Source organism: Phlebotomus argentipes, unplaced genomic scaffold, assembly GCF_947086385.1.
Source record: "Phlebotomus argentipes unplaced genomic scaffold, Phlebotomus argentipes genome assembly contig_5, whole genome shotgun sequence".
NCBI classification, from domain to species: domain Eukaryota; kingdom Metazoa; phylum Arthropoda; class Insecta; order Diptera; family Psychodidae; genus Phlebotomus; species Phlebotomus argentipes.
This window is the reverse complement of record NW_026776165.1, coordinates 10332823-10359937: the sequence shown is the minus strand read 5'-3', so window position 1 is coordinate 10359937 and position 27115 is coordinate 10332823. Positions and strand designations below refer to the sequence as shown.

At 43.3% G+C, this 27115-nt stretch overlaps 4 protein-coding genes across 4 annotated transcripts in view; 1 reads left to right on the top strand and 3 right to left on the bottom strand.

The window, feature by feature from the left end:
- Window positions 1–3443: 3443 nt before the first annotated feature.
- Window positions 3444–4943, bottom strand: LOC132255986 (protein hold'em). The gene is made up of 3 exons (XM_059752163.1): window positions 4422–4943; window positions 3871–4349; window positions 3444–3816 (listed from the first exon to the last, which is right to left on the bottom strand). The coding sequence occupies exons 1-3, from the start codon at window positions 4941–4943 to the stop codon at window positions 3444–3446; spliced, it is 1374 nt and encodes a 457-aa protein (XP_059608146.1).
- A 145-nt stretch (window positions 4944–5088) lies between these two features.
- Window positions 5089–6826, top strand: LOC132255753 (eukaryotic translation initiation factor 2D). The gene has a single exon (XM_059751899.1). The coding sequence runs from the start codon at window positions 5140–5142 to the stop codon at window positions 6814–6816; it is 1677 nt and encodes a 558-aa protein (XP_059607882.1). The 5' UTR covers window positions 5089–5139; the 3' UTR covers window positions 6817–6826.
- Window positions 6827–6831: 5 nt separating this feature from the next.
- On the bottom strand, window positions 6832–9013 carry LOC132255752 (MAU2 chromatid cohesion factor homolog). The gene is made up of 4 exons (XM_059751898.1): window positions 8527–9013; window positions 7471–8462; window positions 7146–7348; window positions 6832–7085 (listed from the first exon to the last, which is right to left on the bottom strand). The coding sequence occupies exons 1-4, from the start codon at window positions 8935–8937 to the stop codon at window positions 6853–6855; spliced, it is 1839 nt and encodes a 612-aa protein (XP_059607881.1). The 5' UTR covers window positions 8938–9013; the 3' UTR covers window positions 6832–6852.
- A 4760-nt stretch (window positions 9014–13773) lies between these two features.
- LOC132265834 (frizzled-2) overlaps window positions 13774–27115 on the bottom strand; it is a 30362-nt gene continuing 17020 nt past the window's right edge. Inside the window, exon 3 of the mRNA XM_059766616.1 lies at window positions 13774–18245. Within this exon, the coding sequence (XP_059622599.1) occupies window positions 16127–18040 (1914 nt within the window). The 5' untranslated portion in view covers window positions 18041–18245 and the 3' untranslated portion in view covers window positions 13774–16126. The remainder of the gene's footprint in view (window positions 18246–27115) is intronic.

Below are 27115 nucleotides of genomic sequence, written 5' to 3'. Positions count from 1 at the left end.
AGGAGTTTCGCCTGATGGATTTCCCGATCCATTTTTCTTTTTCTGTCTTCTCATTTATGGAACGCCGGCTTATGAGTTCTTCTGTGAGGACAAATAAGAGAATCCTTAAGCATGAAAATAAATGGCAAAAAGAGCATTAAAATTTCTGAGATTTCTGGTTCTTTCACCGTTTCAACCCTTTAATACCGAAGGAAAACTAATCCAGCATTCGCTGTAATCCTCCTTGCTGGTAATCTTGGTGTTTGTTGTACTAAATTCGTTCCTTTTGCACGTGTCAAAACGTCAACATGGAGGCAATTCGGCCATATTGCGAGTATCAAAATGACTTCGTTTGCTTGGAAAGCGTTACAATCGTTCTAGATGTTTAACTTTGATCCTTCTTTTCAATTTGATTTGTGCTGCGAAAGAGTCAGGTGAGTGAAAATAAACCGCATTTGCTACTATATCGAATGTTATATTCGATATAGAGTCATAAGTAGGTTAGTTAAACTTATCATCAAGTCATAATGTATAATTTTGCATGACTTGAACTACATTTTATTTCTATTAAAAAGTGTCTGTTTGCGTTGTGAGCTTGACTAGGTCAGGCGTATGTCAATGATCTCACTTTATGGACGGAATTCAGCCAAGAATTGTGGGTGAAAAGCTGATCAAATATTTGGATCTAATTTGAGGAACTGGAATATCGATTTTGGCTCACTTATAAAGGAGAGCACAAGTGCAAATAGTTCACTTTATTAATCAACCTCACTATGAAGATCATTCTTGCTGCTCTCGCCTTGCTAGGCCTTCTGCTCGCCATCGAAGCTAGGCCTCAGGATTCCACTGGATTAATCGTCCCGACGTTCAACATCGACGACATTCCGCCGCCAGTCTTGAACATCCTCTTGAATCTGCTGTTTCTCGGTCTTGAGCTCTTCCAGACGCTGTCTGGATAGCTGCTGATCTGCTTAAGAAATGTTCCACTTTAGAAAATAAATCATGTTGTTCAAGTTTGTTCAAATAAAACGCTTTCCCGCAATTTCGGTGTTCTCATTTGCGAAAAATCGTGTCAAAAGAGCTGCAAAAGAGATCGTTTTTCGAATATAAAAGTGGACATTTTGCGAGGCGACGAGCAAATGTGTTGCGGCAACGAGATGAAGACGTTTGTGACGCTTGCATTGCTGGTTCTTCTAGGACTCTTGGTCACCGAAGTGCGGCCTGAGGATCAGCCCAGAGATCGGCCGCGACTGATTATGCCGCTCCCAAATCAAGCTCCCGATGACATAATCAGTAGTTTGCTAGGCGCCGTCATGGGACTTCTCAATGGATTGCTTTCAGGCTTTGGAAAATAGAAGTAATTAAATGTTAAAGAATGTTTTAAATTTGTATTACTTTTGATTAAATAAATGTATTCAAGACGATATGTGAATTCTTTTAATGAAACTCAGATTCTGCAATCGAATTCCACTAAAAAGGATCCGATGTCGAATTTTCGAGATCCTTATTTTGAACTCTTTCAAGATTAGATGTTTTAAACTGAAGTTTATCAGTAGAATTAAATTTCAAACCTTGATCTAGATCGAATGGATCGAATAGATTGAAGATCATAACAAACCTTGTGATAAACTTGACCTGATTCTTGCCAATGAAAGATCTTCATGTGACACAGAAATTCGATCGTTAAAGGCAACAAACTGATCAAATAGTGCCCTTCGCATGAACAAGATCATGGTTGCTTTAGGGCGGATAAATTTTGGGTATAAAAGAAGGGAAAATTGCTCCGAAAGAGTCAAAAGTGAAGACAAGTCTAAGTGAAAAGTGTCCTAACAAGCCAACAATGAAGATTTTCATCGCAGTTTTTGCCGTCTTGGCTTTCGTCGCCATTCAAGCGGAAGCCAAAGCTGTTGCCGAAGGAACTGAATTTCCAGATAATCCTCTCAACGATTTACTTCAAACTGTCTGCGAAGCGCTTTCAGAAGCTCTCGATGTCGACACTTATCTCAGTGTCGTGGGCATTTTGGGCTGCGATGCACCATAAATAAGCTCAAAAAGCCTAACATGAAAATAAATCAATACAATGAAAACTTTTGACTCTTAATCTCTCCACAAACATCTTTTTTGCACACTCTGCAGACCCGAATTTGGAACTTGTGTGATCAATTGCAATCTGTTTTCGCGAGAAATTGTGTCACGAGCGAAAGATGGCGAGTATAAGAGGCGGAATTTCGCGGGAATTGCGCCAAAAGTCTCTGGGAAAGTGCGAAATGAAGATTCTCGTTGTCGCGCTTGTTCTGTGCGCAATTCTTGCGCCGTTGGCGATTCGCGCCGCGCCGGAAGCCGAAGAAGTCTCGACAAGAGTCGCCAGACAAACGATTCCGCAGCCGCTCTTTGACGTCGTCACCTTAATTCTGTCCATCTTGAGCACGGTCTTGAGCCAAGCTGGATGACGGACAGCACTTTGGAAGAGGGAAAATGTTGAGAAAAGGAATTTGTAGTTTATTGATTTCTGTCCGGAAGAGGAGATAAATAAATAAATGAGAAACTTAAGCTTCTGGGTTTTATTTACTTTTGCCAAACGTAATGATAATAGAAATGGGACAAATTAACAAGTTAAATTAAGATTGCTTTATTGGATTTATTTTTGCAATTACTACACAGAAATTAGTAAGTGTTAATGAGTTGAAAAAGAGTGATTTTATTGCGTTAGTTTGTAATGAAACTTCTAGATTCTTAATTAGTAATAAAAAGCACGAATTGGCGTAAATTGAAGTCAATTTTAGTAGAATTTTAGTCGAATTGAGAGCAAAATGCTCTTGCTTGCTATTCAAATATAGAAATAATATAATAATTGTAATTCTTCCACATCATTGAGCTGTTCCAGGAAGTTAAAAAATGATTGAATCTGATTGCTCTTTACTTAAGTTCAGCTTCCAATCGCCTTGGCCAGAGAAATCTCAACTTCTCAACAGTCAAGCGCAAGAAATAAAATAAAATACAGAGATTTCTTCTCGACATTTTTATTTGAATGTTTCATTTCATCACTTTCCCATGCCCAAAAGTCCCGTGATGATACTCAAGATGGTGTTCAGGATTCCGGTGACCGGCGCCAGGAGGTCTCCAGTGCCGCCTGTGCTGGGTTGGCTGCCGCCGCCCAAGATGCTGTCCAGGATCGGCGATCTGCCCTGCGGCCGAGGCTCCTCTTCGGCCACGACCATCGCCACCACGATCAGCAGCACAATGTTGATCAGGAAAGTCTTCATTTTGCGGATTTTCACTCTTTTCTGTTCCTCCGAAAGCTCTCGCGGCGTTTTATACGCGCTAAATGACCCAAAAACACCGCGCGCGAGTCATCAGGCTTCGTCACCGATATTTTGGTAAATTCCTATGGAAATTCAGGTCGTCTAATTGAGCCTGTTTATTCACGTGGATTAGAAATTAGATCGCGATTGAGCAATTTCGCATTAGTAAACCTTAATATTCCTCGCCACATCTTCGCAATCCGCCAGGCGACACTCCACGACGCCAATCCACATTCTGGGCCTGAAGATGGACTTCTTGCGCACCACCACCTTCACGGCGCATCTCTCCAGCAGCGTCGCCCACTTGAGCTGGCTCCTCTGGTCGGGCGACAGCAGCAGGAACTGCCCCGGCGTCAGGCCCAGCAGACGTTCGGCGGCGTCGCTCACGAGGCGGCAATTGGCCAGCGTTCCTGTGTGATCGGACAGATCCACGAGGATCTCAAAGGTCACGATGTTCATCTGCGAGCCGTTGAACTGCAGCAGAGCGCAATCCGCCTCGGCGCACTCGCCGTTGATGATCTTCTTGCAGAAAGCACTGAAAAGAGTTTTAGTTCATTTCATCACACTGAGCCAGAGACTGAAAACTCACCATCTTTCCGTGACGATCCTGGAGAATCCGTCCAAGTCGAGTTTGGTGATCACGGCGTAAATCAAGGCTGTGAATTGCGTGTCATTTCCCGCGTTGAGTTGCCCCTCGGCTCTGTCCAGGACCTGCTGCACACTCATGACGCTCCGGATGTGCTCTGGAGCAGGCAGATCGTTGGTGTCGAGGGAAAATCCTTCGATAATAGGCATATTGGCTGCATAAGCGATCAAATCTTCGGCTTCTGGGGCTTCAACATCTTCTGTGATGAGCGTTCGAGAGGTGAAGCTGAGAATAACGGCGCGATGGAAGGATGAAAAATCACTCTTCACATCGTAGAGCATAAGGGAAGTCTTCAGCGGCTTCCAGGAGTCAATTCTCTCATCGCAGCACTTTCCCCAGAAGGTGAGAAGCATTCCTGGGAAGGTTTTATCCGCGACTATGATTTCGCGACACTGCGTGATCTTTCCGAAGCGCGTTTTCACCTGGAAAATAAGCAAATCCAGGAGTTCACGTAGGGAAGCTTAGCAAATTGAATGCCAGGACTTCTCTGTCACCTCTCTGGCGGGTCGGATTGCTCGCACAATCACCAGAACGTCCACAAAGTCTCCAGAAGTGAGCTCTCCTCGGGAATTCACATCAGCCAGGCTCAGCGTCAATGCCATGGACTTCAGTGGCACCCTAAGGAATTTTCTGAAGTTTTCCTGTGGGCCTGTGTATTGGTAGATCTTCCCCTTGTCCTCATTGACGGTTAGGAGGAATTGGGAGGAAGACACTGGCTGAAAACCCGATCTTTCCGGTGAACTCACGCGCGCCTCCACAACGTTCACCACGTCACCGTACTTGAACGCCTTGTTGGTGGTCAAGATGAAGTCCTTAGAGCCCCAGAAGACACAGTTGATCGTGTCCCTGATGGAATCCCTGAGAGTCAGCGTGAAAACGCCTCTCGCCTCGCCTTCAGCGCTATCGAATATCTTCGCCTCGGATTTTCCCACAATAATTCCCACAATCGACACATTTCTCGTATCCTCGCGTAAGTATTCGAGATTCTTGATCCAACAACGCACAACAACTTCCATTTTCCTTTGATTCTATCAGTGAAAATCACGGAAAACTGTTGCTCTGTAAATCACGTTTTTTTGCCGGTTCGCCGCAATTCGCCAGCAAAAATCCGCGCTCTGGCCCTCTAGCGGATTGTGGTGAAAATCATCAAGCAACATAACCTCACCGAATTCTTTCACAACAAGACGAAAACGCAGTGAACAATTTGGGAAAATGTTTATAAAATCGTTCAAAGTGAAGAGCAAACTCTTGCTGCGCAACAGCGAGAGGAAGAAACTCCAGACGAAGATCCTCGGGAAGTATCGAAAGCTGTCAGAAGAGGATTTTGCCAGGATTTTCCCGTCTTCTGGAAATATTTATCACACGAAGATCATCACGAGCGCGGAGGAAACTGTGTGGGTTTATCTGGCTGAGAAGCAGCCCATGTTCTTCGAAGTCAGCAGCGGGAGCATCTATCCGACAGTCCACGCTCTCTGGCTGGTGCCCAATCTGCTGGCCAGCGTCACCACGCATCCGGCTGTGCTGCCAATCCTGGCCAAGGGCGCCAATTTGATGACGCGTGGCGTCGTGAAGCAGGGCCAGGGCGCTCAGGCGTGGGCAAGATTCAGCCGAGGTGATGTTGTGGCTGTGAACCTCACGTCCAACGCGAATGCCTGCGCCGTGGGCATCTTCTCGCAGTCCAGCAACGATCTGTACCTGTCCGGCGGCACGGGAGTGTGCGTGGAGATTCTGCATGTGTTCGGTGATAAACTGTGGGCCATTGAGCCTGCCGCTTGTGTACAGATTCCGGCCGGAGAGCGAGCTGTTCCCGAGCTGAAAGACAGTGATTTTCCCGCTTTGGGAAGCAAGAAGGCTCCTGCGCAACCACCAGTTGCGCCAGAGGCTCCGCATGAGATTGAGGAAGTGCTTGAGGAGCTGCAAGAGGTGACGATTCAGGAGGAGGAGCCAGAATCACCGGACGACGTGTTGAAGAGGGCTTTTCTCACCGCCCTGAAAGTGGATCGTGAGAAACTGTCTCTGCCTCTGCTCAGCAGCACCTTTTACGCCAGTCACATCCAGACGACGACGCCCGAGAGCTTCAACATCAAGCACACGAAGCACAAGAAAGTCACCAAGTTCCTCGAGCAAATGGCCGAGGAGGGCTTCCTGGTGCTGAAGGAAGAGAAGAAAGGCATCCAGAAGGTGTTCTCCATCAACTTCGACCACGAGGAACTGCTGGCTTTCACTCCCGGACAGTCTTCGGCGGCCAAGAGTGACGCCGACAAGCCAATCGCCCCGAAACCCATCCAACTCCTTACCGCCATGACCAAGATCTTCGTCATCAGCGACGCCACGGCGCCTTTCTTCGCCGAATCCAGCCACAAGACCGGCGACGGACTGCTGGAGGAGGAAGTGGACAAGCATCTTTCATCCTACACGCGGACCAGGAAGCTGCGGAGTGCGGAGAATGCGCGACTGATCAGCGTGGATGACACTCTGGCCGAGATTCTGGGGCGCGAAGTCGGCGCCAGCATGAATTACTCGGCGATGCTGCAGGAGCTGCTCGAGAAGATGCCCGTGAACTTCGAGATGCGCGCCAAGGAGAAGCAGACGAAGCTGCCCAACATCCAGATCAGCCTGGCCACGCGCAAGGGCAACAAGAAGGTCACCCTGGTGGGCAATCTGGAGGCGCACGGCATCTTCATCCAGGACTTCGCCAATCGCTGTCGTGTCGGCGTGCAGGCGAGCACGACAGTCACGCAGACGCCGCACGCCAAGGGCGACTCGCTGCTGATCCAGGGCAATCAGGTGCGCTTCGTGCACCAGCTGCTCACGGACACTTACGGCGTGTCCAAGGGCAAGATCTCCGGCCTCGAGCTGGCGGCCAAGGAGCCCAAGAAGAAGAAATAAAAGTCTCACTCACTCTCTTTGTCTCTCTCTCTCTCTTTACTGTTGCTGATAAATGCCCGTGCCCGTCGTCATGTCCATCACGCTGCCCGGAATCGCCGAGCCGGAGCCGGGCAGCGACGGCGGCGGCAGGCCCGTGAACCAGTTGATCAGGTTGTGCTCCTGCGACTTGGTGCACTTGTAGTGATCCGCCAGGAGCGTCTGCGAGAATGCCAGGTGGTTGTTGTAGGCCTCCGTCTCCAGAATCGAGTCGCGCGACATTCTGTGCAGATCTGCAAAGGAGGAAATCGCTCGTTAAAGCGCTTTCTTTGAGCCAAGTAAGCTATCCTCACCCTTGAGAATGGCGCTGCCCCAGAGCTGGACGTGGATGTCGGGAATCTTGGACGCCACCTGCATCGCCGGCGTCACCATGTTCATGCTCTCCTTGGAATTGCCGATGCTGAGGAAGACGTGACTTAGCAGCACCAGCGTGCACGCCGTCAGGCGGTTGAGATCCTCTGAGTTGGCCATCTTCAGCGTCTCGCGCAAGAAGCGCCTGAAAAAAAAGATCGTGAAATTCAAGAAAAATTGAACCAATAAATCCATTAAATTGCGTTTCAGACGCAAATTGAGGTTCTTTTGGCTCCTAATAAGATTCAGTACTCTGAATTGACTCACTTGGCGTCGTGGAAGCTGCTCTTGTAGAAGGAGTTGAGGCCCTGGATGTAGTAGAAGCTGCCCAGCAGAGCCTGGTTGTGCAGCGACTGGGCGCTCTCCACGGAGATGGACTCGAGGATGAGCGCCAGCTGCTGCTCGCGCTTCGTGCGCAGGTACACGATGGCCAGGTTGAGGTTGGCGAAGAGCTTCAGCTCGCGGTCGTGCGCCTCCTCGAGGCAGCTGAGGAACTGTCGCTCGGCGTGCTCGAACAGGTTGATGGACATGGAGTACAGTCCGAGCAGGCAGTGCAGCTGCGCGGAGTGCGTGACGGCCAGGCGGCTGTTGGCCGACTGGAGGCAGATGTCGCGCGCGAAGGAGATCTCCTGGATGGCGATGAACTTGTTGCCCATCACGAGGCGACACATGATGATGTTCTCCATGAGGATGATCTGGAACACGGACAGGATGGGCTGGTTCTTCAGCTGCTTCAGCTTGTCGATCTGCGACAGCGCCTTCTCCGTGTACTTCTGCGCCTTGTCCATGTAGCCGGCCATCATGCTGTGCGACACAGTGACGAGGTAGACGAGCACGTACAGCTGCTCCTTCGGCAGCCACATGATGTTCTCCATGGCGGCGCCGCTGTTCGCGATGGCCTCGTCCGTGGGGAAGCTGGGCGCCATGATCACCTGGATGCTCTGCTGCAGGAGCTTGAGGTAGGGCTTCACGGTCTTCACCTGGCCGATCACGAGGTGGTAGCACACCTGCAGCACCAGGTAGAACACCTTGAGGTACTCCTTCTGGTGGGGATTGTGCAGGTGCGTCTCGATGAGGCTGCCCGCCTGGTTGAGCAGCGTCGTGACCTCGCTGATCTTGCGCATCACGATCAACACCATCGACTTGCTGAGCATGAAGATGATCTTCATGAAGGTGGCGTTGTACTCCTCGCTCACCTCCACGCCCACGGTCAGGAGCTCGGACGCCAGGATGTACTGCTTGTTGGTGGCGTGGAGTTGCTGCAAAGACCAAAGATGCGTCAGCGGAACAGTCCGAATCTCCGGGCCGGAGAGAGATACTCACCGCTAGCTGCAGCAGGAGGCGGCAGTGCCAGTACACGTTGGACTGGGAGAGCTCAATAGCCTTCCGGAGGACCTTGTTGGACTTGGACAGCGATCCGACGTCCTGCTGCTGGTAGAGCTGCGCCAGGAGGCTCGCCGTGACGAACTTCACATCGTCAAAGGCCAGGATGTTCTCCGCCAGTGTCCATGCCTTCTCCAGGTGGATCCTGGCCAGGTCGTGATTGTTCGTGTAGGCCATCAGTAGCTGCCCGATCTGCAGATTGGTCCTGGCCTCGACCTTCTGCGGCGGATTCAGGGAATTGAGCGCTTGCAGGCATTGGATGCTCTTCTTGATCTGCGGCGGATTCGATGTGCGAAAGTACTCAGCCAATCCCAGGAGGGAAATGTAGCAGGAGTCCTGGGAGGAGGACATCTCTCTGCCAGCCACAGAGCGTCCAGCAAAATCAAAACACTGAAAGTAAGGTTATGACGGCTTTTCAGTTTTGACAGTTGGCGTTATCCAAAACTTTATCCCAGCGCGAAAATCAAATTGTCGCTCGTCTAAAATTAACCCATGAAACGATCTTTTGTCTCCCCACGCGAGACAATTTTCTTATCTCACGCGCGAGATGAAAAGACACCTCATCAAATTTACTCTCTCAGCACCAGATTATTTCCAACCGCAGTTTTTCTTTCCTAATCCGCGCACTAAATATTTAAGCAGTCGCCGTTTGCTTGCGGAAAGATTACAAGAACGCGAGCGGAGTTGTTTCATCTTGTAATAATACAAATATCCTTTGATAAGCTCTCGCCGAGCGGTGCGTTTTCAGATGAGAAATACACTTTGTCTCTTTGTGATAAAGGCGATCTCTGTGGCGGGATTATAAGATTCTACAGAGAAAGTTTCAAGTGCATTCGTCAAAGAGATGATTTTGACGCTGCAAAAGTTGCAAAAGATGAATAAAATGTCACATGCATTATTCTGTTTCTCACATCAAATGAAAATAATTGTTTTCTGGTTTGGCAAAGAAATATAATTTCCCTGTGTTTTCATCTTTTCGTCTGTGAAATATAAGTGCAAGAATGAGATGAAAGAGTCCTAGAACTTTCGAGTTTTGCACTTGACACGAACTTTGAAGACAAAGTGCAAATGAAATAAAGTGCAGAGAAAAATAAAAAATATGACAAATTCTTGGGTTTAACTGGAGTAAAAGCATATGAAGCTGTTTTCTTACTGCGTTGTGTGTTCCGAAAATTTAAGGAGTGCCTGAAGAAAAGTATCTTTGACGATTTATTCCACAACAAGTGTTTTTGATTTCATAATCATTGATAAAAAACATTAAAAACTAGTATATTATTCATATATTTTCTTTAAATTTCAATTCAATGATTCCATTAGGTTTAAAAGAGTTAATTTTTCATAATATTAAAGTAAAAAAATACTTTACTTTATTAATCTTAAAGGTAAATACTTACTACGCCTCTGACTTGGATGTTTTCTCTGCAGAAACAGCATGAAAGACAAGTGGAAAATTCAATAAGAGATTGAAAGAAGGATTAAAAAAAGCGAGAGACGAGAAAAAAGTCCATCAATGTTCAGGATAATGATTATAATGATGCAATTGCAAAAAAACGCAGCCGTAAAATCCCCGAGCAGCACTAATTTGCTAATTGTCTATACACAAAGCGCATTTTGTGCTGGAAATTGGCCAGACGTGCAAATAGCTGGCAAAATAGGTGTGATAACGAAATAATCAACAATCTCTCCTATCACATTTGCCGCCCATTCATTTGCCGCGCGTCGGAGGCGAAAATAAAAACAGGACGAATTACAGAATATCCAGAATATGTTTTTGTGCTCTGTCGTTGATGAATTTAAAGGCGGAATAAATGGGAAGACGAGCGATATGAAATCCATCGAGCGGGATTCCTCGAGATGCGCGATGAAGAGTGATTGGACAGAAGTTTGTTCATGAAATTCTGATGGCAATCGATCACTCTCGGCGGAGAAAAGGAAGCCCGGCGATCCATCACCGTCCTCGTCGGGCGAACCCATCCCAGAACTCACGCACAGACGACAGAAATCCTTTTCAATTTCCTACACCTCTTGGCAATCGTCGGGCGGCACAAAAGACGCCCAACAAGACGAACAGGAAAAAGTCCTCTTGTGGTGAAACATTGCCACATTTCTTCACTCTCGGGCGCTTTTCTCTTCCCTTTCCCATCATTTTCAGCTCTCTCTCTCTCTCTCTCTCTCCTCTCGTTGGGATTTGTCAGCAAATTCTGACGCGCAGGAAATAAAAGTGTAAATTAGTCATAATCAATCATTTCCGATTGATAGACCAAAATGGCTCTTTGTTATGCAATTTTCATCTTTGCGCACACTTTAGTCATGGATGTACGTGAGATTTCAGCCAAAGAGGGAAGGAAATTTAAAGAAGAGTTATTAATTAATAACTTTGAGAGGTTTTAGGAAGTCATAGAGTGTGTAAATGTGGAATGGATAATTCTCTGTAAACGTTTTAAATGCTAAATAAATATGATTGAAATGAAAAACATATATTGTATTTGATCAATTTATTCTGACGCAAAAATTTTCAAATTCATTACAATTCGTTGAATAAATCCTTTTCCTCAGCATTGCTATTCAGTTTCACTTTTCGATTTCAAGTGAAAGAATTTCGTGAGAATGGTGGTGGCAATGATGATGATGTTCATGGGAATGTGGGCATTCTATAATAGAAAGAGTTTATTAATTTTTGGTCAAACCTTAATGGATAATCTTATAATTATAGAAGCTAGAAAAGCATGAATATTTTGCTTGTCTTGTCATAAAAATACTTTTTTTTTTAAATTTGAGGTTCTTTCCTAGTCGTCCAAGAAGCTGATCAATGTTTAAGCTATCGAAAGCACCTATTAGCTTTTTTGTATATACTTCTAATTACCTGTGGTAGTAGTAGAAGCAGTTGTGGTTGAAGTAGTTGTTGTCGTCGTTGTAGTTGACGTAGTAGTTGTGGCTGCTGGTGTCGTAGTATTGTCATTTCCTCCATTATTTCCATTTCCGCCATTTCCACCATTTCCGTACTTGTCCTTATCCTTCTTGCGAATGCGCTTGCAACGCTGATTAACACATGCCAAGTTAATGCGACATGGCGTCTTGAAGTCACAACTTCCGCCAAGAGTTTGCTTCGGAATACACTTTCCGAAATTACAGAAACGATTATAGTGACTGCATTCGATCAAAAACGGAATGCATTCAAAAAATTTGCCTGTATTCAGATCTTCGGGAGTTATATCAGTTAATTCACTGGTTGCATCCTTGAATTCTTCACGCGAAAGCGAAAAACAGAATACAGAGATTGGAAGTAGAAATCCCAAAGAAAGCACTGCAATCATTGTGGCCATTTTTCAGACTCAAGTCAGTCACTCACTGAATTTGCCATTCAAATAGAAAGTCCTTTTATACTAAGTTTATATCAGCAAATGGTGTGAGATTTGCAACACACTTGGGGAAAATTAAAATTTCAAATTTGGCAAATTGAGGTGATTCATGCGACACACATAAGTCCTAAAAGGTAAGACCAGGAAATTGTTATCGAGTTTGATGATTGTGTTATTTAATTTATTCCGGAAGTGTGATACCGTCATTTGCCTATTTTTCATGGCGCACTTATTCTGTCGACATTGATGTATTCCATCCACGGCAAAGGACTCAATCTAGAAATTTTGACTCACTTTTTTATGACCTTCGCTGAACAGGAAATAAGTGATTCACATTCCCAGCGGTCAAAGTCCGCTTGCACTTATAATCGCGCTCAATACAAAAACTCGCAAAATCTACCCAAATAACAAGACCTTTCCAACGAACAGCCACTTAAGGACCTAAGTCCTAGCAGACCCTAGATTTTAGGGTCTAAATTTCGAAACTTAAAACGGCAATAGCTCCGCTTCCAATTAACCGATCGGAATGATTTTGTATTCATTGGAAAGGTCTCGTAAAATGTCATCTCCCACTCGAACAACATAACTTGGTAGGACCACCACTAGGGGTGCTAAGATAAAAAAAAGTTTTTCAAAAATTTAAATCTTAATAACTCGAGAAAAACGGGTATAAATTTTCTTTAAATTTAAAGAATTAATTAATTAATTTTCTTTTAATTTAAATTTATCCACAAACGCCAGTATCTCAACAATCAGATGGTGCATTTTGATAAGATTTTAGTGTGTTGTAGTCCAGATCAGGACGTCTCTAAAAATAAGTTATAACTTTTTGCTAATGTAATAGAAGCGGAGTTATGACGGTTAAAAGTTTGAATTTTAAATACGCTATATCTCCGATTTTATTTATCTGATCATTGCGATTTTGGGCTCGTTGAAAAGCTCATACAAAACTCTACAACTTATTAGAACAACAGAAGTTTATCAGACCACCGGAGAGGCGCTAATATCAAAAATAATATTTTCAAAATTTTGAAGTCAATAGTTTTGTTCCAAGGTTATTCTATTTTGAAAGTAATTTTTCAATACTTCAATAGATCAGTTTGAGACATTTCCAAAGTGTGGTTATATTTTTTACCACCTAATAAAAGGATTGACGCTTCTTTTCACCCACCTTTTTGCCATGAGTGGATGTGAGAAAAGGGACAATAAATCCAAAATCCTTTCGAGTGAGGATGAAAAGCAAACAATTAACGCACATATTGACGATGAAACGGTTTCGAAATGTCTCTCGAGAGAGATTCTCAATCGTCGAAGTATTGTAATTTACGGGGGGATTATCACAGGACTCGGTTGCGACTGAAGGTAGGAATTAATCCTCAAAGGATTCCTGCACGTTTCCCAGCGACGCCCGACGTGCGAAGGGAAAACAATTGTGTGTGCCGAGACGCAACGTGAGGGAATTGTGCAATTGTGTTGACTGGCAATCAATATATGGCGAATTGAAAGATTGATTTTTGATTTTTACCTGTGTTTAATATTGAAACAATCAAAATCATATAATTGTTTTCCCTCACATTTCTCAACTCACTGCTTCTTTTGCTATCGTATACACGGTCCATCTGCTAAAACCAGATATCAATTGGTTACTCTTTGAACATTCCATCCTTTTGGCGCCTCCTTTCGCGGCACTCTCTCCTCATCCTGTCACCTTTACACAATAATTCTCCACTAAATCGCTACTTAAAGTCACTCCTTACGTGTTACAATGTTTCTCTCGTCATCATTCACTTTTAACTATACATTTACAAATGTCGCCTCTTCCTTCTCAATCCTCTTTTCGTCCATGTTACAATTATAGGTTGGTACAATTAATTACAATAAGAGAAAGATTATTAAGCATATTTGTTCATTTTCCTTTTTTTTCTTGTTCTAACGTCTGCGCTAAATAAATAACTTCATTAGTCGCTACAGCGTTAATTGCTCTGGATTTGGAAATAATATGACAGGATAGAAAGCACAGAGAGATCGGTGTAATAAAAAAAAAAGTGTGTTAAGAAGATGAGTTGATAGAAGAAAAGATAACATTCTTACCTTCTTCCAACACAAAATGTCTTTAGAGTTTGTGACAAAAGTATAAACACAAAACAATAAGAAAGATTTTTCGACCCAGGAATAAATAATAATAATCATGCTTTGTTTCTCATTTTATCTCCATTGTAAGATGATAAATTTTATTTAGTAATATTTTTTCCTTTTAAATTTTTTTTTCCATACGTACATTTTATATACCATTAAATTTCTATATCATAAATCCAATTTCAAATGTTTCATAATATAATTCTCTCCCTAAATGCTATCCTTCTATTCCATCCGTAAATATTTCCTTTTTTTCCCGCTTCTTGCAGAAGATTTGTGCTCTCAAAACTCCTTCACTCTGTCTGTGATCTCTCACAATCATCTGATCGTGTGGACTTTGTCTATTCGTGTATAAGAAAGATGACAGTATGATAAATAAAAATGGCACATTTATGGCAGATTCTATTTCCATTGCAACTCGCATTGTTTTCAACATTGTGTGGCATATTTTTGGGGTTTAAGAAATGAGAATAGATTGGCTGATATGTGAGATTATTTCCATGCAAAGATCCATGTCATATCGAGAGAAATTCAATTTGATTGACTACAAAATGCTTATTATTGCTATTTCATTTCATTCTTCATTCTGGAATAAATATGACGTCGAAAATTGTTCTCTACCACATTCAATTCAATTTATTAATGCTGTATTGTTCTTTAATTTCTTTCCATTACTTTATTACTTATATAAGTTAATCACATTGAGTTAAAATCTAATTACGTATAAAAGTTCTCTCGAAAATGCACCTAATTTCTCTATCTTTCTCTCTCTCTCTCAAAAGAAATTCTTCAATCAAAATTTCACGACAATGTTTTGCATTCTTGTTTGTTCACTAATGTTTTATTTTTACCTTCTTCTTTCATTTTTTTCTTTTTAAACTTTGTGTAAAGTGAAAATTTCTAATCTGTCCTGGCAGTATTTTCACATGGCATCAAAAGGAGAAAAACTCAATGTTTTCTCAATCTTCATGTGTTTCACGTCAAATCTATCGTCTTATTTCTCTTCACTTCTTATATCTTTTATCTCTAAAGCCTATGTTAATGTCTAATTAATTATATGGACAACAGTCTTTGGATTTTCTATTTTTTATTCATCAATATTCTCTTATTGTGTAAATAAAAAATGCTTGCATAGAAAATTTGTTAGAAACTTAAAAACTACAGACATTTTTTTTTAAATATTTAGAAAAAAAATTCTTTCAAAAATTCCCCCATTTTTCTGGTTTAACAGAGGAATTAAAAAAAAGTTGCAGCTGCAATTGTAGGCGTTTTTCTTTTATACACAAAAACTCTTTCGTCAATTTGTATTCCTTTCAAATTTCTTACAAAGTATATAGATATTAATTCTTATGCAATGAATGTGTGTATATTTATAGGTTTATTTACAAGAACATGTTTCATCGCATTATCATGATCATTTACTTTACTTTTCCTCCTTACTTGACATTCTTTATCGGTCTCCACAGACATAAAGCGGCTTTTCTCGGACAAAATGGCCTCTTTTGAGTCACATTTACTAAAAAATTATCAGTTTAAATGATAGAAGAAAGAATCCTTTGTTGTCAAAGGACAAACTGACTCATGAAAGAATGTCCTATGACTCTTCGGACGATTGTTAATAGACAGTCTGATGCTACTTGATATTTTGCTCTTCTGATTCTTATTCGATCGCTAAGGAAGCCATCTTTCTCTTCAATCCCAATCCAGGGAAGACTCAGAAGACCAGAGAGTCCGAGACTTTTCTGGCCGCATCTTTCGCTGTGGCGACGATAAGCTGAAATAAATTATACATACAAAACACGAGACTAGAGAGCCTTCGAACATTCCCTGCCCTTTCACACATGACTGAACTGGCTGGAGACCCAGCGCGCCCTCTGCTGATCTGTGGGCCGCACTGTCAACTATATGGGGCCATAGTCGCTGAGCGCCTGACCCGGCTGCGGCAGCGTCACCACCACGGACACGGCGCGCGGGTCCGCGATTGACCCGGGCACGGGCACGGACGCCACGCTGCCGATCGGCGCCATTCCGCCCAGGTCGCCAGGTCATACGTGGCTCAGCGTCGGCTGCTTGAGGACGTGGTGGTGCAGGTGGTGGTGGCTGGTGGAGGCCACGCTGCCGGGCGCCTGGGTGTAGGGCGTGGTGAGCAGAGACGCAGTGGCGCTGCCCGGGCCCAGTGTCGAGCCCACGTAGGGCTGCGGGATGGGCGGCCGCTTGTTGAGCAGCGTCTGGTTGGCGCCGCTGCGATCGGGCGAGCCGAAGAGTCGCCGCCAGAGCCGGCGCCAGGAGTCCAGCGTCTTGCCGGACCAGATCCACACGCCCGACGTGATGCCCACGGCCAGCGCCATGAAGTATTTGAGCATGAGCACGGAGTAGATGGGGCGCTCGCGGGTCTTGTCCATGCTGATGCAGGGACACGTGAGGCCCGTCATCCAGTCGTCGAAGAAGGACGCCTCGTACAGGTAGCAGCCGATCACGATGGTGGCCGGCACGGTGTACAGCACGCTGAAGATCCCGATGCGGATCATGAGCTTCTCCAGCTTGTCGGCCTTCGTCACGGCGCCCAGGCCGCCTTCCTGCTTGATCACGCTGCGAATGCGGAAGAGCGACACGAAGCCTGCCATGAGGAACGTCGTGCCCACGACGAGGTAGACGAAGAGCGGCGCCAGGACGAAGGTGCGCAGGTTCTCGGTGGACATGTTGCCGACGTAGCAGATGCCGGACACAGGATCCCCGTCCACGGCGGTCAGCAGCAGCACGGCGACGCTCTGCACGCTGGGGATGAGCCAGGCGGCCATGTGGAAGTACTGCGAGTGCTTCGCGATGGCCTCGTTGCCCCACTTGAGTCCCGCGGACAGGAACCACGTGAAGCTGAGCACCACCCACCACACGGAGGACGCCATGCCGAAGAAGTAGACCAGCAGGAAGATGAGCGTGCAGCTGCTCGGCCCGGTGGCGGTGTAGCGGATCGACCGGCCGTCGCAGGCCACCTCCTCGTGTCCCAGGAACACCCTGGTGAGGTAGCCGATGGAGACCATGAAGTAGCAGGCGGAGAGGAAGACAATCGGCCGCTCAGGGTACTTGAAGCGTTCGGTGTCGATAAGAAAAGTAGAGAGTGTCATTAATGTACTGACGAAGCAGAGTCCCGACCAGAGGGCGATCCACACGCCGGCGAACTCCTTTTCTTCGTGCGTGAAGAATGCCCCCTTGCACGGGATGGCGCAGTTTGGCACGCTTCCGACCTTTGCGACACTTGTGTTGTACCAGAGAGTCTCCTTCCCCAGGGGAATCAGAGGCGGACGACACCAGCACCCGCACTCCTTGGTGGTCCTTTCCCCTGGGGTGTTTTGGCAGTTTTTTGAATTCTTCCCCTTGCATTTGCCGCCATCGCGCGGCGGCGTCTGCGGCGCCGGCGTGGCTGGCTTCTTCGTGGCCTTCGGCGTCGCCTCCTTGTGATCACTCTCGGCGGCATTCACGTAGTCCGGCTGCTCCATGCATAGGTTGTCCGTGTCGCCGTACAGTGGCAGGTTTTCGCAGGCCATCCTCTCCGGCCACGGGAAGCTGTACCTCTGCATGATGGGCTCGCAGCCGTCTCTCGCGCGCTGACACACCGTCCGGCACACTGGCAGCGGCTTGTGGTAGTCCTCCAGGCAGATCGGCGCGTACTTGGAGCAGAGGAAGAACTTCAGGTCCGGCGAGCAGTTGATCTCCACCAGAGGCCAGAACTGGTGCACCTCCAGTCCGGCGTCGTCCTGGTTCTCGTGGTTCATCTCATTGGGATAGGATGTCATGTTGTAGCCTATCCCGCGGCACATGGGAATCGTGATCTCTTCGCACTTGGGCTCCTTGTTGTAGCCCATGTGGTGCATCCCGGGCGCCGGACTGGCGTGCATGTCGCCAAACGCCCGACATTGCAGCGTCAGAACACTCGCTATCAGCGCTGTCCAAAGGAGCGTCATTGTGGCTACAAATGACGTCCTTTCGTCACTCTCAACTACTATTACTTCAGTCCTTGATTTCCTTCAGAAAGTCTCAGTCAGTTGCACGTGTCTCACTTCCTCTAAAGCTCTCCCTTTAATGGATTTCTGCGCTACTCTTCCTGGTCTTACGCCTCTTCTGGCTGTGCTTCCATCTTGCCGAGTGAGTAAGTCAGTTGTTGAGCATCTGGAAGGAAGAAAGCACTCATTATAGTACTGATTTTAATGGTTCTAGTGCGGTTAGAAACTATTCTTTTAGGTTATGTTTGCCTAAAATGATGTTCTTGACATTTCCTACAATTTTCTCAGAAGTCCAAAAAGTCCTTCAAAAGGTCAAGGACTATCAGAATAACAGAAGGTTTCATACATAATTTTTCGAGAAATAAACATTAATCTTTTAGCTAGAATCTAAACAACTCTTTTGAACTGAAAATGACTTTATTGGCTGCAGAAATTCCTCGTATTTCCTGAGCGACAACATCAGAATTTCTGGCATTCTTTCACCCAAGGTTTCTCCAGTTCTCAATAATATAATAATGTTCCGATTCAGGCGCAGAAGGAAGGAATGCAAAACAATGAGGGAGACATTTGATACATCAAGACAAATTTATGATGTGTGGGCTCAATAAATTCAACTGCGATAGTGAATGTAACGTGACGATTATGAGGGAAGAAATTTTATCGCCAATTCACTTTTCGAGGGTGAATTATTAAATTTCTCACACATTAACGATGATCAATTAATTATATTGATGTGTTGTGCCATCATGCCACAATTTTTAGGGTTTGCTGTCAATTGTTCACAGCAAGAGACTTCCTCGTGAGTCAATTTTCCATCGAGGAAATTTCACATTGTTCAGAAATATATTGATGGCTTTGGCGTTTTACATACAGCAATTGCGATAATGTGTTATGTATTTTTCCACGAAACAATCAAATCAACATGTCTCTGTCTGCTGCACTCTCTCCCCATTGTCTCAAGAAGCCCGTCGCGTTGCGATCGCGGGGATGTTTCGTCTCTTCACTCCGTCTTTCCACCGGGTAAAAATGGTGAAAATAAATAGAAGGCGCGATAAAGCAAACAACAAACGCAAGTCCCAGGAGAAGAAACTTTATTATCGACATTTTATTGTTCCATTCACCATTCTGTGTACATTTCTGCTTCTTCAGCGAGCAGCAGAGGCGTTAATAAAAATAACCCAAGTATAATTGAACAGTCAGTCACAGTACATTTATGTAAATATACAATAATTTACTCTTATTCCTATACACACACTCATATTACTAATATGGGGAATTGAGACACGTGAATACACATGTGGAGTCTTGAACTTCTTCTTCAAACACTGCAAGAGAAATGGAAGGAAAAATTTCCCTCCAACAGCATCCAAGAAACACGGCGAGATCTTGCTCAACTTCTTCATTATATGTAAATTTTCTCTTTCACCGAAACTCACGCACTTTGCGCGAGACTTTTTCCCCGGAAAATCACTGGCACGCCGAGGAATTCGTGGGCCTGAAGAGTGTAAAGTTGTGGAAGAGGGAAATTTGGGTGGGTGTCAAGAGGAAAATAAATCAATCACCACACTCATCAATTTATGATGGAAGGAGTGAAGAAGGGCCGCAGAGACTCTCTTCCCGCGCGCGCTCTGTCACTTGATGGGAATCCGATCCTCAGTGCTCAGAGGGGAAGATGCTGATCGAAGCCACATGCTCTTCAGGAGGACCATCAGAGCCATGTGGCTCGACAGATAGATCCCCAACTAAATTTACCATGCCCTGAGACACATGCTCGAACCTTCCTCTCGCATTTGTCGGCAATCCGTCCCTCTTGTCTGCCCTGCGATCGCGCGATGATCATCGGCAATTATATCCAAGGGTTTTTGTCACATCCATCACACCAAGCGCAATTGCGACAGATTATCGACAGTTTCCAGACGTTGTGAAATCTTCTTGGGCTCATTTCTTGACTGAATACAGACAAAAAAAAGAACACGAGAGCCAAATGAACTGATCACACTTTGACAACGCCATGCGATAAAGGTACTGAATTTACGATCAGAAGGCTTGATTCAAGATCTCTAATTAAACTTTATGGTAGAAATTTACGAGTATTTCAGGCGCATTTAATAGTTACTTAATCATAATTTTATGTGTTTACTCTGAGTCGAGGGTGATTCACTTTGCTCTTCTCAGTGAAAAGTTTCAGTAACGAGTGAGGAAATGCTTCGTATCTTTCGAAGGGCACAAGGTGAAGACGATTGCCTTAAATTTGTACACCACTTGTGAACAGTTCTAGAAATTTTTAGACTCTTTTCACACTAGTTCTCAAATTGTACTAATCATCTTAAGTTTCCATATAATATTTCTTCAAAAATTCTGTAAAAACCGCTTTTTTAGGTATCTTTTCTGATCATAACCTCAAAATATCATTAAGAACTCTTTAAAGTCTCCATTTGGAAGCTTTCTAGATCACATACACGTCTCTTATCAGTCAAAATCGTACAGAAAAGTTTCTTAATAAACATTTTCCAAGTCCAAATCAATATTTTTGCGGGTATGTTCGATCTAAACGCAATTTGTAGTGTTTCGCATGACATGAAAGGTTCAGAATAACAGTGTTTATTGTATGCAAACGCTAAATTCTGTCAATTCTTAGCAATTCTTTAGACTTTTATTCACTGAATCTGTTCTTGATTTGTTTCATAACCTAGAAAATTATAGTTTTTGAAAGCTTTCACTTCCCAAGACTTCCGCTTGAGTTGAAAGGAGTCAAAGATCACGCTTCAGAAGTTAAAATTTACTCTGCTTGTGGTTCAATTTTGACCACTTCTTCAGCAAAAGACGAATTCCGGTCAACAAACCATTAAACATTGTCTTTATCTCGAAATACAGATAAAATCGAAGCAATCAAATCAAAGTTACGACAGTCAAAATTACTCTCATGTTGAGTTCAATGGAAAATCAAGTTTGTTAAATTTTTATGCGCAAAAAATTCTCTTAACAGTTAATTGAATTAAGAGTGACTTTCTGAAGAAATCTTGGCAAGGAATTTCCCTCCCTTCCATGAATCTACTTGATGTCCGCATTTTCCCTCATTGGATGGCTTTAGGGAAAATCTCAGGGCTTTTCCACGAAATCTTTCTCATTTAAACTTTTTCTCCAAATGTTTCCGTCACATCATTTACCATTATTTGCGGGATACTTCTTTGACTTCGATGCCGCGCCGAAGGAGTCATCAATTTCAATCTGCTTAGACGGTTTCTTGTATCTTGTTCTTCATGTCTTGCGCTCTTTTTTTTATTCCTCCGCGTCGTGTTCTTCCTCCACACTCGCCTTTTGATGAATTTCAAATGATCTTCTCCCGTTAATTAAAGCAGCAAATTCTAAGCAAAAGTTTCAATTTGGCCGAAGAGAGAGAGAGAAAAAAGAAGAAGAAGAACACCTTTGACTTTCGACTTGCTTAACAAGATTCTGATTGTCTATCTCGGGTTTCTTTTGCCCTTCTTTGGGTGTCTATTTCACTTGGGATGTTCAATTAATTATCCAAAAAAGCAAGGCAGAATAATAAATCTCTCGCCACACAGAGTCACAAAAATTCATGTGCACATTTGCAATTACAAACACACTTTTCTGAAACCTTTCATTCCGAACGGCGACAAATATTCCACCGTAAAACGCGCACGTTTCGTGGGGAAAAATTTTTCCCAAATATAAATTCTCTCAAGTCAGTGGAAATGTGTTTAATTATCGGTGAGAATGGCGTAAAAATATTTTTCTTACTTCATTCTTGGGATTTGAAATAACACCGTGTGAGACAACAATTCGAATTCTTGAGCGTTTAGAGGCGCAAATGTGAGTCGCGTGAGGCTGCAGAGAAAAATCTCTGTGTTTTCCTCACATTTCACCACTCTTGGCCACCTCGGCTGACATCTCCGACACGGAGAATTCACTCTTCCATTTACACACATTTATCCTCGATTGGCAGGAGGATGGAAAAATATTTTTCCAACTTCACAACATGACTCTTTTTTCTCCGTCTTTCTCTCTCGCCGGAGACAAGAAGAAAATATTGCCTGGAATGAAATTGTTTTCTCCTGTGTCAATTGAGAAATCACGTTGCGCCTTGGCAGAATTATTAGTCACTTTTTGTCCTCAGCGATATTGAGTTTGTGTGTATTCAAATGATTTGCCAGAGGATTTCATGTTCTCTTTTTTATTTCATCCACATTGTCGAGTCGACAAGACAAGAAAAGCTGTGCAGAGTGGAAAAATAATTGCACAATTCTCCTCATATATCTCCCGATCATCTTGTGCTGATCTCAACTGGCTGAGAAGACAGCTAACATGGCGCGAAGTCCACAACAAGGAGGGAAATATCGCACGTTTGTCGTATTTGCACTCGCAGAGTGTGCTAAAAGACACTGACTTCTTCGACACTTTTGCGCCGGTTGGAGGAAAAGAGCAAAAAAGCATGAGACAGAGCAAATAAAATTGCAGTGAATTCTGGTATTTTTTCCGCAACTTCTTACTTCACGTCCGCCCAAGAGAGTTGAAGCTGAGTCAAAGAAATGTAGGTGGACATTGAATAAACACACAAGTTCGCAACAGCAAAGGAAATCCTTCTGCAGGGATTGAAGGAGTAGCAAAACATGAAGACACTTTGTATGAATTTATATACGGAATCGTTGGTTGGACAGAAGAAGAGTGGGAAATTTCCATTTTCATGTGCAAATATTGAGATTTGCAAATCCATTATTTTCATCATCATGAAGAGCAACAAAATATACTCATTTTCCTATATCAATATGGAACAAAGAAAAATTTCATATCTCATCTACTGGACAATGTCAATTGCATAGCATTTTCTCTGTGTATTTTATTAGTGCGACAAATTATGACAATTGCAGTTTGTATGACCAAAAAGAAACATGTGATTGCAATTTGCAACGATACGGCATCTTGTTGCTTATTGCAGTGCAACAACACTGTTGAGAGAAGAATTGCGCTCTACGGGAAGAAACATTCATTTTCTCTTGCTGTTCTCAATGTTTTCTTGCATACAGTAAAATAACGATTTGACCACGGGGCAGATAATTCGCTGTTTTCTATTAATCCATCAAGAATTGATGTTCCAACTTAATGCTAAGCGTTTGAAAGAGTTTCACGTCTCGCTGAAATAAATATCTTGCTGTCTTTAAAGTGACAAATCGTAATCTTGCAAGCAGTTTTACGAATTCTTATTTTTGACAGCTTATTTAAAATGTTATAAGTGTAAAGTTGCAACGACTCATTAAATGTCTCATAAAAAAATAAGTAAAATGCTGCTAAAAAGGGAAAAATTGAGCAAAATTTGGTCAAAGTAATTTGTGTGCTGAGATAAAATTATTATAACTTCACAATTGCATATGAAATCCTTCGATGCATTTGTCTTATCTCTTGCAAAAACAGAAGAACGAAGCGAAAATCACCGATTACAAGACAAGATCGTAAAGTTGAATAGGACAATTTGCAATGGGAGTTGCAGTGAAGTATAACAATTATCTGCCTCGCAGTTCAACACACCTCGCATGTCTCCTTGTCTGCGAGCCACGCATCTATTTTGTGTGACTAAGTGAATGAGTGAGGAGTGTGCGAGAGGAGAAGAGGCAGAAACTAGTTTATAAATATGGTTTATGGATTTTATGCAGAGAAAATCATGCACTGTTAATTGCAAGAATAATATATGGCTTTATAAACAACACACTTGTAAGACTCCTTCAGCCTCAGACTCTAAATAATGGCGAGCATTTGATTTTAATTGCAGCGACACTTATTTTCAAGCATATTGTGGTGATGTTTCTTCGATGCCAAAGGGTTGCATTTCGCGCCGAGACACTCCACCGACACACTCCAATCCCATCATGGATGGTGTCTTGAGGTGACAATGACGGTAAATGAGTCGAGGACGCCCAAGTGGGCGGCCAACGTGGGATTTTATGGTCTGCAGTGTCACTCGAGACGACAGAGAATCAATTGGATTTATCTCGTGAACTTCCGAACACGTGTTCCTGGTCAGAAGGCGACTCGATTCATCTCGATGGTGATACCCGATGAGGTGGATAATTCAAACGGGCTCGTTAAGAGCGTCTCCCCTCAGCCATAAAAACACCCATTGAGGGTTGGCATGGCATTAAGACCTCCGCTCACCTTTCCTCCACTTTGCGCCAAGAGACAAAAGGCAGCGCGAATGGGAGAGAAAAGTGCTCCTTCTTATGCAAAACACATTGACTTTGTATCAATTTGTTGGCTGAGATGCGGTGAGAATTTTTAACAATATATATTCCAGCAATATTCCTCATTGATTTTTTTATGAGCTGAAATATTTGAGAGCCAAACACTTCTTATTATTCAATTCACACTGTTTTTTTCTATTGATTCTTCACTCTGTTGTGTGTTTTTATATCTCCTTCAATCGCCTGTAATTTGAGACATTTCCTCCGAATCAATTGAGTGAGGAGGGAGAAAAAAGAGACTCGCGTTTCTTCTTCTGTCAATCATAAATTAAGCGATGTGTGTTAAATAAACTATCGAATTCACGAAAGGCAAGAAAGATTCAGAGAGAGAAAAACGCACACCCTAAGAATTCTTTGCTGCATAATTTCACGAAATTCAATTAACATTTTCACTGGGACGGACAAAAATTCCCCACGCGTGATTTCATTGTGCGACAGAAGAGAAGATGAAGAAAAAATGGTAATTGCTCGTGAGCGGACACAAATGAGAGAAATATTCCAACAGATGTGAATTAAGCGCAACCCCTCGAGATGGTTCGCGAAGGGATATTCGTCATTCAGGGGCATTCCAACTCGTGCCTCGGCGAGAGACACAAATTCAATTTTGCCACCATCAATCAAGCAGCTTCTTGTCCTAAATGCGAAGCACTTCCAACTCCACTTTGATTGCCAAACATCATTATACTCATTGTATCTTCTCTTCCTCGCGCCCTGGAAGATGTGTGCGACAGAAATATTTCCACACATCCGACACGAGAGCACAAGAATGCCAACAATCAGAAGAATAGTGAAAGGAATATCCCAGATAAATTCAATGATGTGTTGTCTGATTTGTAATTCCTTTTCTCACCCAGCAAAATTCTCCACTCTTACGTGAAAAATCGAATTAGGCCACAGAAGAACTCCGGCATTATTGCAAGAAACGCGAGAGAAGTGCTGGCGGAATATAATTTAGCTCCTAGATTTTCCATTCACATGAATGAAAATGCATGAATGGAGAATCTTTAGTGAATTTGCATGAGAGATTCAACACTTAAAACATCGCGGCTTTCTCGCTCAATAAATTCTGATAAGACTTTCCTATCAAAGGCGTTGAATTTGTGTGTAAAATTCACTGATCTTTCTTATCTTAATGAAGTTTGAAAAGTCTTTCAACTAGTCTCAAATGCAATTTACACACGAGAATGTTAAATGTTTCTCTCACATCCACTGCTGAATTTGCATACTAAACTGGGTTTTCTTATCAATTGTCTTTACTCGTTGTCAAAGATCAATCTGACTTGAGAGCTTCCTGGCAAATGCGTGCGCAGAAGATGAATAGAAATTACAGTATAACTTTAAAATTTCCACAAAATCCAACCTTTGACGCAATTACAAACTTTTTGCCGTATCTTTTGTGGAAATTAGCGCAAGAAGATGAGAAAGGAATCATCGCGGTCTCGGATGAGTTTTAATTCAATCCTGAGGTACTTTTCTGCCTCCCGGCGCATCTCGAATGCCAAGACAATGTAATATGATATTGGAATATTTCTCTGAGAGTGGGAGAAAATTCGTGTTCGTGCGCTCTGTTTGACCATGTCTTGTTTGTTTGCTCTCATCCTCCAACTGCATCATGCACTGGAATTTCTCTCGTCGTGGGGACAGAAAGCCAGGGAGTGAATCTCACACAGGGAATCGTCTCAAGGGGGAGATAATATGGCTCAAATCCTCCTTCTTGTCATCCCCACAATTTGTATGCACAAAACATCAGCACTTTGTGCATGCTTTTGCGGCTTCTGCATGTATTTTTCATCATCAGAATCGAATTGGTGATCTCTTATTTTTAAAAGGCGCTTAAGTTCTTTGCTCTCAATTTCTGCATTGCATTTTTATTGCTCAAATACGTGGAAAACCCATTAAATTGCTATAAAATCTTTATTTTGCATAGAAAGTCAATACATTTTCATTTTAATTTACACCCATTTGATATTGTTTGAGGTTAGGAGTGTTGTAAAATTTGAGGTTATGTTCACTTTAAGCGAAGAAATCTCAATTCCAAGGTATTAAAGTGATTTTAGGGACTTTTAGTCGAATTACTACTGAATTATTCTGTCTTTAACGACAAATTATGAAATACTTTTTTTTTTTAAACAATTTACTGTCATTTAACTTGTCAGTGAAACTCACAATCAACTTCAGTGTTCATATTTTGAAGCGGTTTTTGCTCTTCCGCTGAAAATCTATTTGAAAATTACGCAAAATTCTCGCTTGAATTGTGTTTAAGATATTTTTTTATACTTTTAATTTATTTTAAGTACACTTTTCGTGATTTGCACACCACAATAACTCCCCCTTGAGTCGCTTCTTCTTCTCTCGTGATATTTTCGCCGGCAGAGATTTGTTTTTAGGTTTGGGCTGAGCAATGAAAAATGGTGTTCTCCCGTCTGCGTGTCTTCATGTGTCTCAACGGGGGTTTCCGAGCCCAAGACATTTCCCTGCGCGACTCTCCCAAAAAATCATGTACACCATTTAGAAGATACGCTTCAGGATGCTCTTTTTTCTCACTCGAGCTCCTCACCTTCGCGTTTTCTTCAGCTTTTTGTATTCTCTGTGGATTTGCTCTGTGTTTTCCTTCTTCTCTCACATCGCACTCAATTGGAGGAATAAAAATTGAAATTATATTTTGGTCTGACTTTTGTATCGCAGTGAAAACGAGGCAGAAAAGTACCTAAATAATATAATGCTATGTAAATATGTGTGTGTGGCGAAGCAAAATCTAAGAGAGACGAAGAACACAATCTTC

Bases quoted from the DNA above. Each gene is read 5' to 3' on its own strand.
- LOC132255986 (XM_059752163.1), bottom strand. From the start codon at position 4,943: ATGGAAGTTGTTGTGCGTTGTTGGATCAAGAATCTCGAATACTTACGC. The intron at 4,350-4,421 runs GTGACAGAGAAG...CTTATTTTCCAG, and splicing joins CAATCCGACCCGCCAGAGAG to GTGAAAACGCGCTTCGGAAA. The intron at 3,817-3,870 runs GTGAGTTTTCAG...AACTCTTTTCAG, and splicing joins AGGATCGTCACGGAAAGATG to TGCTTTCTGCAAGAAGATCA.
- LOC132255752 (XM_059751898.1), bottom strand. From the start codon at position 8,937: ATGTCCTCCTCCCAGGACTCCTGCTACATTTCCCTCCTGGGATTGGCT. The intron at 7,349-7,470 runs GTGAGTCAATTC...CTTTTTTTTCAG, and splicing joins AGCAGCTTCCACGACGCCAA to GCGCTTCTTGCGCGAGACGC. The intron at 7,086-7,145 runs GTGAGGATAGCT...CCTCCTTTGCAG, and splicing joins GGGCAGCGCCATTCTCAAGG to ATCTGCACAGAATGTCGCGC.
- LOC132255753 (XM_059751899.1), top strand. From the start codon at position 5,140: ATGTTTATAAAATCGTTCAAAGTGAAGAGCAAACTCTTGCTGCGCAAC.